A 15802-nucleotide genomic window follows, 5' to 3' on the forward strand; every position below is an offset into this window, starting at 1 on the left:
CTTGCTACTTCCTCTATTTTTTAGGACTAAAAATAGGTTTGGCATATTATTCCATTATAAAGAGGCGATTTCTTACTTGAAAACTGAACCCAGTACCTATGTCAGATGGTGCTATCTGTATTCACAGAAAAAAACCCCTATCATAAATAATTTGTAGAGTTCATGACTCCCTTTCAGAGTTGAGTCATGGCAACTCAAGAGCTTGGCTTGAGGGGGAAAGGAGTACAAAATAAATCCTGATCTCTTTGAAGCATCCCTTAAACAAGTATTTTGGATTTGCTTGTTTGTTTCTGTGGAAATGTTTTATAGCATGATAAAAATGGTTAATTTAGCTGTCTTTTTGGAATTATGATAAGCTGTTTGACTGGCAAGGCTTAGAAGAAGTTATAAAAACTGACACTGAAAATGTGTCAACACAGCAATGTTAAACTCTCAAAAAAAAAAACCTTGAAGAATGCCCTTGCTACCTTAATTTATTCCATTGCATTATGACACCTCTTAGATTACACTACCACATGCTACTTTTTCCTTGGGATCCACCTTATACTCAGCAAGAAGGGATAGTACTCATTGAATGAGAAACTATTTTATATATTGCTTTAAACCATTTGTTCGATTTCTGTTCTCATGACAATATTCAGACTCAGTTAGATGTAGCAGTTTACCCCAGCCATGGGCAGACATTACCAGAACAGCCACACACAGGCCTTGTTCAAATAGTCTTTCAAGAATTTTTCTATCAAGCTCTACATGAAATGCAGGCCCACAGACCTTTTTTTTTTTTTTTTTAAAAAAGCCACAAAACTGACCGAACCTCAGGGACTACATAGCCCAAAGGTGATTCCCAAATGTGTGCAGGTGGTTAACTTTGAAACTCCTGCTTAAAGAAGGCAAATACACTTCTCAGTGTGATAGATGTGATGAACCCCCCAAAATACAAAAAAGACACAACCCCATAGAACTGCTTGGTTTTTCCCTTATTTCAGAAATGGCTGAACATGCTTTATATAAAATATAAAAAGTGTTTCCCATATATTTCTGTAAAAACAAATATGTACATGAATAAATGACCGCATTAATGGAAAATTTTCTGACACAAAGTTTCATCCCTAAAATCTGGCAAATTTATACCTGTCTTATGATAGGAACTCAGTTAGCTTCATGAATAACCATTGCTCCTGAGTCACTCTAAAAAATATGCTTGTAGGTATACATTCCTTAATGCTAGTTCCATACAAAGACAGAGTTTAATGCACGCTCAACAGCACTCCGCTATAATAAATGAGAGGATGATCTTAACGTCTTAACAAGCACTGACTGAGCACGGTATTGGACTTTACTGGAAGAGTGATTAAAAAGCGTCCCCGTTTTTCAGAGGTCAACACCCCAAGCAGGTACTACCCGGAGCCCTGGGTACACCCAAGCAGCCCCTCTGCTGGCACACACTGTGAGATGGGGAGGAGCCACCTTTCATTTAAGGAAAAATTCCATAAAAAATGTTATTTCCTTTAAACAAATTCCCAAACCGAACTCTATAACCTGAGTCGAAACACCCTATTTCCCCGGGCGCACCGTGAGATGGCTCCTTTCCCACGAGGTTACCCGCAGCCTGACGGGCGGCACAGGGCGCGTCCCACCGCGCCCCACCGGCTCCGCGGAAGCTCCCGCAGACCTGCGCGGCTGCCCCAGCGGGGCGCGGAGCGGAGCGGACAGCCGCCACCCCCCCACGTCCCTCCGGGGAGGAACCGGCACTTTCTGATGCGAGGGGAAAAACACACACACACACACACACACACACGGCCTGGACACCCTCCGGGGCGGCCCCCGGGTCGCGCCGCTTCCTCCCGCTGCGCGAAGCGCCCCGAGTGCTGCGAGGGATGGAGCGTGGGGGGGACGGGGACACGGACACGGACACGGACCGGCGGGGCGACCCCACTCTCCTGGTCGGGGCGGAACCCCGAATCCGCCCGCACCTGCGGGGGCCCCCGCCTTTGTGCAGTGCAGGTGCAGTGCCCGCCCCCCCCCCCCGCCGTGACGTCACGGAGCCGCTCGCGGGGCACCATGGGAGAATCCCAATGTTTTCCAACGGATGCGCTCAGCAGCGCGGCGGCTTGAGGCGACTCCGGGAGCGACGCTCGGGGTGGGGGGGGGCGTCCCGGGAGGGGGCGTCTCGAGGGGGGGAGGCGGCGGCGGCGGGGGGCCGGGCCGGCGGCCCGCGCCCCGGCTCTTCTCCACCCCGCCAGGCAGCATGGCCCACCCCCCTGAGGCGCCCGGAGCTGCCCCCTGAGTGCCCGGTGCCGGCGGAGCCGGGGAAGATGCTGCCGCGGCTGGGTTTGCCCGGCTGACGCCCCGCCGCCGCCGCACCCCCGTCCCCATTGTCCCCCCCCGGCCGCCTCCGGCTCCATGAGCGCCTCCTCCTTCCCCCGCCTCTGAGCTTCCCGCCCTCCACCTCATGGCTGCATCGGAAGAAGGGACCGGCTGCTTTCTCCCGCGAGGCAGGTCGCAGAGTGACCCCAGCATCCTCACCGACCCCGCGGGCCCCGGCGCCGGGGAGCACCCAGGTAACGGCCCCGCTGGCCCCGGCAGCGCTGGGGGCGGGCAGGGGCGCGCCGGCAGCAGCCGCCCATTTGTAGCCCGCCTAGTAGCTCCGGCCGGGCAGGGAACTGGGAACATATTTTCTGTAGTAAGTGCTGAAATGATGCGGCGGCTTAGCTCCATATAGGATTACGGCGGAGCTCTTCCCGCGGTTTTGCCATCGCAGCGTTTCTCCGCCGAGCGCCGCCGGGCAGCGGCGGGTCCCGGGGCCGCCCGTGGGCAGGCGATGGGCTCCGCCGGCCCTGGGCGCAGCGCTCCGGCGTGGCAGGGGTTAACGCTGCGACTCGGGTCCACACAGGGCTAATTTATCACTTCGGTGGGGTGGGGGGAAAGGAGGTCTAATAAAGCAGGCTGTTTGCATGGGATCACCATGGAGACAAGGGGAAGCAGAGTCATAATTAAACGCTTTCTCCCCACACGAAGGTAATTTTCACTTCATGGGGAGAAACGTAATCTTCTTATGAAGTGTAGGCACAGAGGGTGGTGCTGGGGGACACAGCCGAATCGCTAGGATATAAATAGAGTATTGTGATTAGATTATTAATTTTAAAATTATTATTTAGCAATGGCTAATGGTGTTTTCAGCTTAACTTCACTTTGAGGAATAAATCTAAATGTCTGTTTGTGGTGACTCAGTAATTTCAGATTGTCAACATCTAAGCAATGATGACCCCTTCAGAAAAAAACCCCAAATAACTACATCACTTTGATGTGATGTGATTGCACGGAAAGGCACAACAACAAGCTGGCAGCAAAGGCTAAGAGCCAGTTTACTCTCAATTTATCTGAATAGATGGTCATATAAGAACTGGAAGGTTTCTTTATGAGAAAAGGATTAATCAAAACAGCATAAGACAATGAGTGGGGTGTTGATCATCACTGCCCATTACACTGAATCCTAAACCTAGAAATGTGTTTGGGTTTTGGGTCAGGCACTGTCAGCCTGGAAGAGACAGTCCTTGAATACAATTTTGGATTGAACTTTAGTTCCAGCCTTTTTCAGATTACTGAGTAAATAAAATAGTCCAGACTCTTTTCATACACCTGCTATATTGCTTCCTTTTGAGCCAATAAGGATATTAATATTTGTAACTATTTTAAGTTCTTCTATTTATTTGTCTTATCAAGCAATTCTGAGCACCTTGCTCTGGAGTGAAATCCAAATTAAATTAAGGCAAACAGTAGATGATTTATCTCTGATGCTGAACTATTCCGATACCCTAAGTGAAGGGAACAAAGGACTCTTCTAACATGAACTGCTCGACTCACTCCCAAAGGGGCAATCTTGACTGAAAGAGGAATGTATGTTTCTGCCATTTGATTTCTGCAAGCAGAAATGACTAATGAAGGCATATGCTATCTGAGTTTTAATTCCTCTATGTTATTTTCTGCTAGTTAATTATTTTGGCCTTCATGGAATATAAAACAAAGAAAGTACACAACATGTCTGACAAACAGACAAAGATATAAACATTATGCGTTTTGTAAGGAGAAGGAACTGTCAATACTAAGTAGCATTTTTTTTCCCCTAATACAGACTTCATCACATAAGACAATGTCCCATTGCATGGCAGAAACTATACTAATATGCAAGAAAAGATGTCTTTTATGGTATTGTGTTATATATACGATATGTGGAGAGAAACAAAAGGTGATAAATATGTGTTTTTTGTCCAGGTAGGTATAAATAGTAGTAGAGTTAGCACATTTGATAAGCTTTTCAGGTTTTAAATTTGATATCAAATAGTATTGAACATCTCTATGCTTCAAAATAATAATAAAATGAACATAAATAACTTAATTTAAATAATATTTTACCCTACGGTGTTTCAAGTAATCACTGTGAGCAATTTCATACAATCGTCTACTCAAAAAACTGAAATACAATTTATTGTAAGAATTACATATGCTAGATAACATAATTGTAATTTGTTTTACTATTCTGGAATATAATTTAATCATTGTCATTATAATACCAACATAACCATCTATGGACTCTTAAGTCAAAAGAAAGTCTTAAGAGTGCTGAATGATACATGCAAAGTTTGTGTGTACATCCCAACCCTGCTCGCAGACAAACTATGTAGAGAAGTAAGTTTGAACATGTAGGATTCTTTGATAATTTAAAAACTAAATTAATTTTCATTAACACTTAAGCAATTAATTTAAATTATACATACAAGTCAATAACAAAATATGGATATAACTGAAGGCTCACTACAAAAACATTCCTACTTTTATATGGCATTTGAATGATACTATACCCCTCCTGGAGATGCACTCTTGTTCTGCAACATTTTCTTGAATGCATGATGTGGTCAAGCATTATTCTGCACCAATTAATCTGGCTATGTCTGCTGTAGGAAAGTATATCGAGGTAGAAAATGTGGTAATAGATGAAGCCAGCCTATACTCTAAATATTTTTATAGTGTTCATGTGGGTTTGTTTAAAGACACAGTTTATATTCCTCTTCTTGACCTATACAGTTACAGTATTTTTATTTTATAGCCCAGCTTTATACAGGAAATTTCAGTGACATAGCTGAGAACACAGAGGTGGCAGCATATAGCTTTTAATGTATTTATAATTCTCTGATGCAGTGCTTCATTTTCCTTTCTTTCTTGAAATGCCAGCTTAACAGCAGTATTGACTGTGCACAGCATGGTTACAAGACTTGCTGGCTGTCTTGCACAACTTCAGAATCTTCTATCACTGGACCATATAATCTCTTTTTAGCTGATACTGAGTAATGTAAACATCAGATTCAAGGAACTCAGGATGAAGACAGCCAGTGTTAATTCACCTTCCTATTGCTTTCACATGCAATTTTTTTTTATGAACTATTGCTTAAGGTCAAATCTCAAAAGGAGTTTCCCATATGAGAACAAAGCTGAAGTTTTTTTTTTTGTTTGTTTGTTTTTTTTTTTTTTTTTTGTTTGTTTGTTTGTTTGTTTGCTTGTGGTTTTGTTGCTTGTTTGTTTTTAAAGAGAACTCCCTTTTCTTCCGGCAAGAGCATGGAATAACTAAGTAACTGTCTGGTTCAAATAGTGTTAGATGCTGATTTCTGAGAAATTCTGGACTCTCACAATCCTGGCTGATGCCAGCAGAAACTGCAATTACTCCAAGCCTTGAACAATCAGGGTTTCATGATAAAACTTCTTATCTAATGTGCTTTTCTTCACAAAGCATTCACTGTAGAAATGAAAAGCTATTTTATAACCTTGATTTACTAGAACAGATGTAATCTTTACAGACTACAGTGAATTTTATCACATGTAGAAAACTTAGAAAATTAACACATGCCACTATGAGCTTATTAAATGTTCCTGTAGTAAATAAGATAAACTAGGTGTTCAGTAAACTATATTACAGGCAGTTAATAGATATTTATTCTAAAACAGAGATACAAATTCACTGATTTAGATCCTTCACATGCAACTTTAATTAAACAGCAGCTCCTCAGAGTGATAAATTAAGGCGTCACAGTTATGGTCTGAGAAGAAAATATGGACTTCAGTTATCTATGCAGCTCTACTGACAAATAGATAATTTCCTCCAGAATTTAAGTGGTGCATATAGCTCCTATTGGTAATGTAGAGAATACTGGAAATACTATGAGAAAGTTAAGAAGAAATTAACATTTCTTTGATTTAATTGAATCAGTTATTTTCTCCTTTAACACAAAATAATACACTTCAGCCTGTTATTTACATGAACTATTTTATGGCCAGTCAGCAATATTTTATGAGAATTACTATAGTATGGCAAACACTGGACTTCATATTTCAGTCTTTATTTAAGCACACTGTCACACCAAGTGAGCAAGCTTTAAAAAGGAACACATTCTGAACTTGAGAAACACGTATCAAAATACTATGTCTTGCTTAACTATAGACTGTCTCTAGACTGTGCTGTTGTTAAGAAAGTGAATTTAATTTTTCTTATTGTGCTATGACTTAATGCCAGATTCACAGCAGAAGAGTCACAATTAACACAACTTTCATTTGGAAATCCTCATAGGAAAGAGTTCTAAAACCAGTAGCGTCCTTTCCTGCAGCCATTAAGATGGCTGTTCAAAGTTGCATTGCTTTCACTGAATTTGGGAGAAGGCCAGAATATCCAATTGTATCAGATTTTGTGTACAGAGACACAATTTAATTGACTGTAGATCTGGGATTAGCTCTGAGCTGAAAAACTACTCTAGAAAATACTACATCCTGCCATAACATCAAGGGGGATTTTTTGAGGTAGTTAAGAAAGTTTAAAAATTATAAAATACTAGTTAAATTCTAATTAATAAAATAGAAGGTGATGGAAGATGATTTAGATGGCAAAAGACAGCAATCACTTAAGAAAACATAATGCAAAGAGGGATTTCATTAGTTCCAGAGATCATAGTTTTTTCCTTTCCCCTTTCTCATTCCCTCCTCCATCTTTCCAGGTAAGGATCAAGAGAGAAAGTAAGGTCTGAAGAGGGATGGGGTATGAAATTCAGAACAGATTTCAGTATTACCGTCTATTTAAGAGACAGTTGCAAGAATCCAAAATATTGCTCTTGTTATATCCTTCCACCAGTCACAGGGCATAGAAAAGATTGACAATCTCATTTGGTTTGTAATCATAAAAGATAAGGCTCCACAGACTGAAGAAGAGCACACCGTGTCAAAACTTGTTATTACTTGAGGAGAGCCAGACAACTATGACAATGTGTGAAAATGTCACACCCTCCCTTAATTTTCGGATAATCCATTTCATTTTGGATAAGTATACATTGGTGCCATCACGTTTTGCTCTCTATGCTGCTACTTTTCCTCCCTGGCACCATGCAATTAAAGAATGCTTTTTCAGGATCGGCTTTACTGAGTTCTTCAGCAGACCTTGCCAGTGGTCCACCATGTCTTCCTTCTTCTCCAGTGTTGGATCTGTACCAAGGCAAGGAGCTGTTGTGGTGCAAGCAATAGTGTCAGATGTTGTTAACAGCTGTATTGACATAATTTCTTAGGATTCTAATTGGAGAAAACTGATGAAGAGGGTTTCTCAGCCACTACACTATCTTCTGTGGTGTGCTTCAAGATCTGACAAGTTAAAGCTACTTCAGAATAATTGTTCCAGAGATGCATGTGTATGTTGCTGCCAAACAGTAATTCCCTTTTTATTTTTATTGATACCATGTGTAATCAGCAGCATTGTGCACTGAATTAACTCAAGGAGAAGAAAACTGTGTAAAACTTACAGCTCCTTCATCACTGTTTCTAGTTATCATAATTCAAAAGTTTTGTAGCAGGGAAACATTTTTGTAACTATTCTTCCAGGATGCTAAAAGCATTAAAGTGTGTTCCTTTTACATTGTCCCTCTTTGGGCTGAAGGATGACCTGTAGCCCAACAGAACCTCACAGGCAATATAAGGACATCAGTCATCTAAGTAATGCTTAGGGAAAGTCATAATGCAATAAACCATCAACCCTATACTAGGCCTTTTTTTTTTTCCCCCTTCTGTTTTAAAGCTGTAACCTAGCCTGAATAAACTGTGCCACACCCCTCATATGCCTATCATTGTTTTCTCATAACTTTTTAGGGTTGATTTATGCTGCTAAAGATTTTAATTAACACTTGTTGCTGACATATTTGTTCCTTCAACAAGTTCTCTGTTTGAGCCTTGCACATAGTGTTAAGTGGCTTATTATAGCAATTGGAAAGCTATACTTTCCCTCCTTAACCGTCAGGTCACTGGTAAACTTCATGATGTTGGAAGCTACTTGCAGGGGATGTTTGAAAACTCAAAAGCATACTAAAAGTAAAGTATAGGAGGTTTGGGCTGCAGATGCTTTTAAAGACCAAAGGGAAGGCAAAGAGAAACAGGGGTAGAACTGGAGTGCAGATAGATTGGTGCCAGCCTTCTGAATCTGCTCTAGTAATTTCTGCTGCAAATTATTCATTCCAGACCCATACTTTAGAAAAACTTGTAACCATGTGCTTAACTTAAAACATGTGCTTAAGACGCAAGGAAATTGATGGCAGGATGAGTGCCAGGACAGACGAAGCTGCTGTTGATGCCCTGCCTGTCAGTTGGCTGGTGCTCTCATCATTTTGCAGTCATTTAGATCACTGCAACTTACACCAGGGACTTGTAGGCTTATCTTTCATGTCTTTAGTTGTTGCATGTATTTTCAAATTTGATACTTACACTTGAGCCAGGCCACCTATTCAATGGTATTGTTTCACCAGAAAAACTTTGATTTCCATTTAATTTTCCTGTATGAATAAGTTTGTTCTGTTAGCAGAGTTTTTTTAGCCTGCATTGTTTCTTCTCAAACAAGAAGTGTACAAGGTCTCCTACATCCTTTCCCAACACTATTAATTTATGAGCAGATTTAAATAAGCTAGTCAGTGCTTTTGCTCCAGTTTATTACTTAACCCTATGTTTCATACGTATGAAGCTTTGTGATATTTGAAGTTCTCTCAAAGTCAGGTTGTGTATGTTCAACCAAAGGGCTCCCAGCAGAAACTTCCTGTTCCACACATAATGGGGAGTATACTCAGGAATACTCAGTACAGACTAGAAACTTGCTTAATATCCCATTTCCTTTTACACTGAAATCCAAATTTTAGTCCTATAAAGTTCACCAAAACATTTGTTATTTGTGGGAAGGTAGAGTTATATTTTTTTTAATGACATAGCACCAGAAAAATCATAACCGTGTTACCAAATACTGCACTGTGAGTTATACTTTAAGAAATGGCCCATCGTGCTTTTGGGAAGATATTTTTCTTTCTCATCAAATCCCCAATCCCTTGCTGGATCTGAAGTCCCTGTGATGCGGAGAAACTTCACTGGAAGCACAGAACTCCCTTTTTTTCTCTGACCCACAGTCGAGAATCTCCTCCTACCCCAGCAGCCCTCCTCCCAGGTGCATCAATCATCTCACATGCACAGCAGTTCTTCTCCAGCATTTTCCAGGAGGGGAGAGTAATGCCTGCATTTCTGGAGAGGAGAATGGGCACAGTGCACTTGGGCAAGCAGCGTAGGTGGGACTTACTAGATGTAGATTCTATTGCTCAGAATGCATAATTTTGGTACCACACATATTTAGATTTGTGATAATGGTGTGGTATCGTTATGTTGCATATTACTCAACCAGATGCATGCCTAACACAAACTACTTTATGGTGATTGCCTGGGTATTTTACTTACTGAAACTCTAACCACTTAGTTTATCTTCAAGAAAGAGCTTGGTGAAGTTATGTTTTAATGCTACTTTTGCAGCAGTTAAATGAGATCAGTTAATACGTATACTATTCACATTGAGCGTTGTTTTTAGGATTTTCCAAGGTTTGACTGTTCCTAATGTTTGGAGATTTGTATTTAGCCAACTATTAGAGTTCTGTAAATGAATTAGAGACTTTTAGTGGATTAAAAAAAAAGGTTTTTACAGTTGTGTTTTCTCCTAAATCCGAAGTTGGCAGGCAGCTTTAATGTCGCTGAAAAGATACTTAAATCATTTATCCACATCTTTATCCAAGAAGTGGAAATACCGATTATACACCATCATAATGTAGACTGGACTTATGAGAGTGAGATCATCATATTGGAAATATGTGGTATTGTTTCATGACGTGTTTGCATCTATAGTTACTTCTGTGTCCTACTGAGGGTCCTGTATTCCTCCTAGCTTTACGTTCATTGTCTCCTGAGCAGAAATGTTGGACATAATTCACTTTGAAATGCAGAAGCCTAAGGGACTATCACACAGTGCAAATGTACATTCTGCTCCCACATCACAGAGACCCAATGCACTGCTATTCTGAAATTCCAGATGCTTGTTGGTTCTCTTATTCTCAGTGCTACCAGCAAAACCCTTGGGACACATAAAGGATTGGGTCTAAACTTGAATATCAGAGTTAGAGTAGGTAGTCTATCACATGTCAGTGGAAAGCTTTTTCACTAATTATCTGATCTAACAGTTTCTATTATCCCTTGTTGAATCAGAATTAATTTATTAGTTCTAGAATGCCTTAAATATCGTATCTCCCCTGGTTCCTGGGAACCCTTTCTCATGCACCAGAAACAATCTGGTTATGTGCACACAAATTCTGTCTTCACACTTATGTTTGGTTGCAACAACTATATTCTGGCATTAAAAGCAGCAGGGATGACACTGCACACTGTGCGAAGAATGCAGGATTGATTTTTAAAAAATTTTTATATTGATAGCTAAATAATGCATTTGCATCTTATTGGAGAAATGTTTAGGTCTTAAGTATGCAACCATCAAAGCAAGCTGTGTGAGTGAAAAAGGGCTTTTTGAGGGTTGCAGTATCTCCTACATCACACAGAGAAGTATTACAGGTCTCTTGTATACTCTCTACAAAGGGCATTTCTTTTTCCCTTCTTAACTCTTCAGATGTTTTCACGCATCATAAAAGGACTATCACAAATTACAAAAAAGATTCAGACTGAGATTCTCCAAACACAGATGTCTTGTCTGAGAAATACCTATGGGCTATAATCTGAAATAATGCATGATTGTGCCATTTGCTGTGCAGCATATAAAGAGAAACTGTTCCTACTTTAAGTAGCTTGCACTCTAATTTGAAAAAGACAGAAAACGGTGGAAAAAACCAAGTGTTTCTTATACGTTACATATGGGGAACTGAGCTGTAATTAATTGTCTTCTCTGAGTTTCTGTAGGAAGCCAGTGGCACCACTGGAAGTTGACCCTGGATTTCGTAAGGCTCAGTCCCATATCTTAACCACAGAAATCATACACTGCATTACCACTGTTGTGATAAGTGCTGCTTGTGTATCTTGGTGTGTCAGAGTCTGGTAGTCAACTCATGAAAAAATTGCAAGGGAGAAGAAAAAATATTTTCTATCAAAAAGGAAATCTGTTTTCATTGTAAGGTTAGAGAACTTTGGTTTTTTATTTATTTTTAAAAATGTAGCTGCAGTTTCTTGTTCTATGGCTTCCAATGCTTCATATTACTCATAATGTAGAAACAGTTTAGGCAAGTATATCTTGGAAATTTGATGAATTAAGGAAAAAAAAATAAATTCTGAAACTCTGATCTTTGCATAATGTTACACTGGAACAGTTTATTTAAAATCACAGACAAGTCTGGTCTCCCACTTGGAGATTTAGGACAAGAATTTTTATTTGTTAAAGTCTTCAGAGATTCAGCCTTTAAGCTCAATATTGTTTTACCTAATAGAAATAAAAGGGAAACCACAGGCTTTTTGATGAAAGATGGACAAGGATTTCTAATTACCTTTTAGTACTTCTCCTTTCTCTTTGCAGTTAATTTACTTTCTCATGACCTTTTCTGATATGAAGTAGGGGTAGTTGGAACTGGACAGAGAAAAGTTAAATCAGAAAAAATGTATTTGTTCACATCTTCCCACCCAGCTTTGGATGGGTATATGTACACCAGTTTCAGTAAGGGCAGAATTTAAAGAAGAAAAAAAAAAAGAGATATCAGTAAACAAGCATCCCTGTCCTAAATTAAGCAGAATGGACACTTGAACACAATGGAAATGGTTCAGTCAATCAGCTGGTCTATGGAATACTGAAATCCTGTTTTACCTTTCTCTCTTTAATGCTACAGGCTTTATTTTAAAACAAAAGTAAACTCCACATTTGATTGCATAAATTAAATACACATACTCAGACTTAATTTGCCCACATAATAATTTGTGCACACAATTATTTGCTTCTCTGTGTAACTAAGATAAACTCATATGTCAAATAATACAAAAAACTTCACACTTTAGCTATGAATGAAGATGGTGCAAAGTTATTCAGCCAGTTAATGTTTGCACCACACTTTGAAAATTTAATGAATTACATAATGCTTGGAGTCATGCTCATCTGGAAACTTAACTGTTTATCTTCGTGAGTAGTTAAGTAACAGTACTGATCTTTCACAATCTTTAGTTTTGGAACTCTGTTTCAAGACTACCCAATTTGTGCTGTAATGAACGGGCTACACCATTTATTTATGTATAACATAATTACATTTTTTAGACAAAGTTGTGGCTTTTTATTTTTAAAATGTAATATGTAGAATTATTTACCCTGGCTTCTCTAAGCAGGTCAGATCTATGAATACCAAAACGTAAGCAAAGCTAAATAATATACCTTCATTTTTCTTCTAATTATAGCTAGAGTTTGTATGCTAATACAATGGATTTTTGTGCCCATTAAATCCCATGCTTTTCTTTGAAATTCAAGCTGATTTATGGTCTAATGTATATACAATTTATACATGCCCTAGAGAAAACATCATATAACTTGATGCAGGTCAATAGCTTCATGCTTGAGTCTGCATAAATATTTCAGTAAGATGATCTTAATCAAAGGGTATCTTATCTTGCTTTCTGTAGTATGGTAATATCTGTAATCACACATAGTTCATGCATGCGGACCTGTGATTGTAACTAAAGAAAGGCACGTCCTTATGCATAAAGCACTTCATGATTGTTGCATATAATGAAGAGACAGTTCACGTGTTAACTTCCTTATTCTATTTTTTTTTTTTTAACATCCTCAAACTGTTCTGTTGCTGCATAACCAGCAACTGAACATAGATCACCGCACTACATCAAACCAGTGAAGCTTTCAATATTTTCTGAGGGCTGCTACATCCCCCAGGCCGTGCAGCCTTCCCTATGCCTTGCCCATATTGATCTGCTGGGAATGTGTCACATCTCATTCAGTTGCTCACAGAAGTATGCATCTTGCCTCTTAACTAAAGAGCCTGCACCAAGACTTGTTTTTTTTATCTTTATAAGAACATAAGAAATGCGCTACTGGGCCAAAGCTGTGGTCCATCTCATCTAGGTCAGTGTTGTTGACAGGGGCAGTAGAAGATGCTATTTAGGGAGAGTGTACTTGCCTAGCCTTGCAGCTTGAGACAGGCGAGAAGCAAAGCAAAGGGTGGCTGAATGAGCACACGCGAACACCAAATGAGACATTCAGGGTCAATCTTCTGTGTCTGACTTCAAATAACATACAAAGTGTTGATGCTTTGGGCAAGTTTGTTCAGCATCTAGAACCAGCCCTGCTTTCTTGGGGGAACTCAGACAAAACATTAGAAGAAATCAGTCTTCAGGAGGGTTTCTTGGCTCCTGCAAGTACTTTTTAATTCTTTCATCATGAATGATATGAATCTCTGTGGTATATTTAGATAGGGCAAACATTTTCAACAGAAAGGTTAACTGCCATTCTACAGAAGAATTCCACTCTCTTCCCTATTTCCAGGTCTTGCTGTGTAAGAGATGTGATGAGTTTACTTTGCAAGAAGTAACTGTCTAAGCCAGAATACCTCAGCCTCCAGAGTTAAAATGCTTTCAGCTATGTATGATGGGCAGAGTTGGGTAAGATGACAGCAGGTTTAGGATTGGAGCCTGGAAAGTTTCCCACACAGTATTTAGTGTCACTACATTATTTCAGCTGGACTTGAGAACTGTGGTGGACTTGAGAACTGTGGTGAGGAAATGGAGAAAGGAAATAGTTAAAAGATTTATTCTCAACCAGCACACAAGGTTAGCTATATAATAGCTACTGCTGAACATCCACTTGAGGGATCACTGAATTACTGTATGCATTGCAATGACTTGTTCCCTCATTTTGAATGAGCATGGCAGAGTGAGACTGGTGGATTGAGAACCTTAAATCTTGACCATCCCAAATTGCTCCAGCAGCAGAGAAAATAACAGTACAAGTGAAAAACACAGTTACTCAACAGTGTGCCAGTCACCTCTAATGGTGCCTCAGAGCAAGGGGGGATTTCATGAACTACTGCAGAAAAGGGAAGAAAAGTTTTACAGACTTTCATTGGTAGGCTGTGGAAATCACAGCTGTTGAGATTGTTTGGCAAATTTGGTTCTGCGTGCTTGCCTTCTCTCCAGATACCTACATCTTCAGCCCCTTTTGGGTTGCTCACAATGCATAATAGTGTATGTAACACTGACTTAATTGGGTTTATCTGAAGTTTGTGCTTTGCAGATGGGATTTCTATAATTTTGTAAGATCTGCATTTATGATAGAATTAAAAAAATATTTATTTATTTATTTAAATTATAGCAGCTATGCAGACTGGGTAGAATCTTTCTGGGATTGCAGAGGTTTCAAGGAGAAAAGCATCCTATTTTCAGATACAGCAGTTCAGTTTAACTTCAGCTCAAATGTTTACTTCCATAATAGTTGCTCATTTGACTTTGCTTTGTGTTACAATGTCTAGAAGCAGAGAATAAGTACTCATATTAGAATAGTAACTATGCAAAGAACGCTCTAGAAAAAAGAAAATGGAGTGCAGTCTTTCACTCATACAAATTCTCCAGTTGTTCCCCATGGGTTTTAACTGCCTAGCTTCTTGTTTAACTCAAGAAAATGAATGGAAACATCAGAACTGAGATAAGCTACATATATCACTTTAGATTTCAGATAGGAGATACTTAACTCTAGAGAACCTAGCAACCTGTAACACTTCTTTCTGCAAGTGAGGAACATAAGTGAGCTTCCCTTCATCTGGGAATCCCCTACGTTTCAGAACATAACAGAGGTCCTGAAGAACATACTATTTTACTGTAAACTCCTGATACTAATTCAGAATTGAATGGTGTGATACAAAAAAATTCCATCCTCACAAAAGCATGACTCTTCTAGATCTTTAATAGGAGCAAATATCAGCCGTTACCCAAGGCTAGTTTACTTGAACCCTTGCAACAGTGGTTAACTTAACAGATGACATGATCAGATGCATATTTTCTTAAGGCAAACATAGTGTATGTGAACAACAGCTGTCAGGATAGATTGCAAATAGACTTCTTAGTGTTATGGTGTACATTTTCTGCTGTAATTTAACCAGAAGAATAAACTGAAAGGAAGCCAAGTGAAAGAGATCATTTTACCAAGTTAAAGTACAAAGAAACATCCTTCAAAAATCCACAATATTGTGTGTGAGTGAAAACATTTTAAGAAAGGGCCCTAACTTGTAATAGAAATGTATCTTGTGTCTCTCTTCTTAAGTCCAAGAAAGTACCTTTGAAGACAACAGAGGCTGATCTGGAAAATTGGCATTCCGCCTATATCTCTGAGTTGGTGCTTTCCTACATTCTCTTGTGAAAGAGTAGAGTTTGTTGCAACTTTTTTTTACTTTCCAGTCTGTTTTCTCAACAGTTTTTTCGCTTTTTTTGCCATCTACTC

At 39.7% G+C, this 15802-nt stretch overlaps 1 protein-coding gene across 2 annotated transcripts in view; it reads left to right on the forward strand.

Annotated features, from left to right (window-relative positions):
* The first annotated feature begins 2070 nt into the window (after positions 1–2070).
* The window catches only part of PHACTR3 (phosphatase and actin regulator 3), a 114869-nt gene continuing 101137 nt past the window's right edge, over positions 2071–15802 (forward strand). For both annotated transcript variants that reach the window (XM_042801168.1, XM_042801169.1), the window contains exon 1: positions 2071–2561. In XM_042801168.1, coding sequence (XP_042657102.1) covers positions 2453–2561 — 109 coding nt within the window. In that variant the 5' untranslated portion in view covers positions 2071–2452. The remainder of the gene's footprint in view (positions 2562–15802) is intronic.

This window comes from Tyto alba, unplaced genomic scaffold (genome assembly GCF_018691265.1).
Source record: "Tyto alba isolate M040663 unplaced genomic scaffold, T.alba_DEE_v4.0 Super-Scaffold_33, whole genome shotgun sequence".
In the NCBI taxonomy this organism is placed as follows: domain Eukaryota; kingdom Metazoa; phylum Chordata; class Aves; order Strigiformes; family Tytonidae; genus Tyto; species Tyto alba.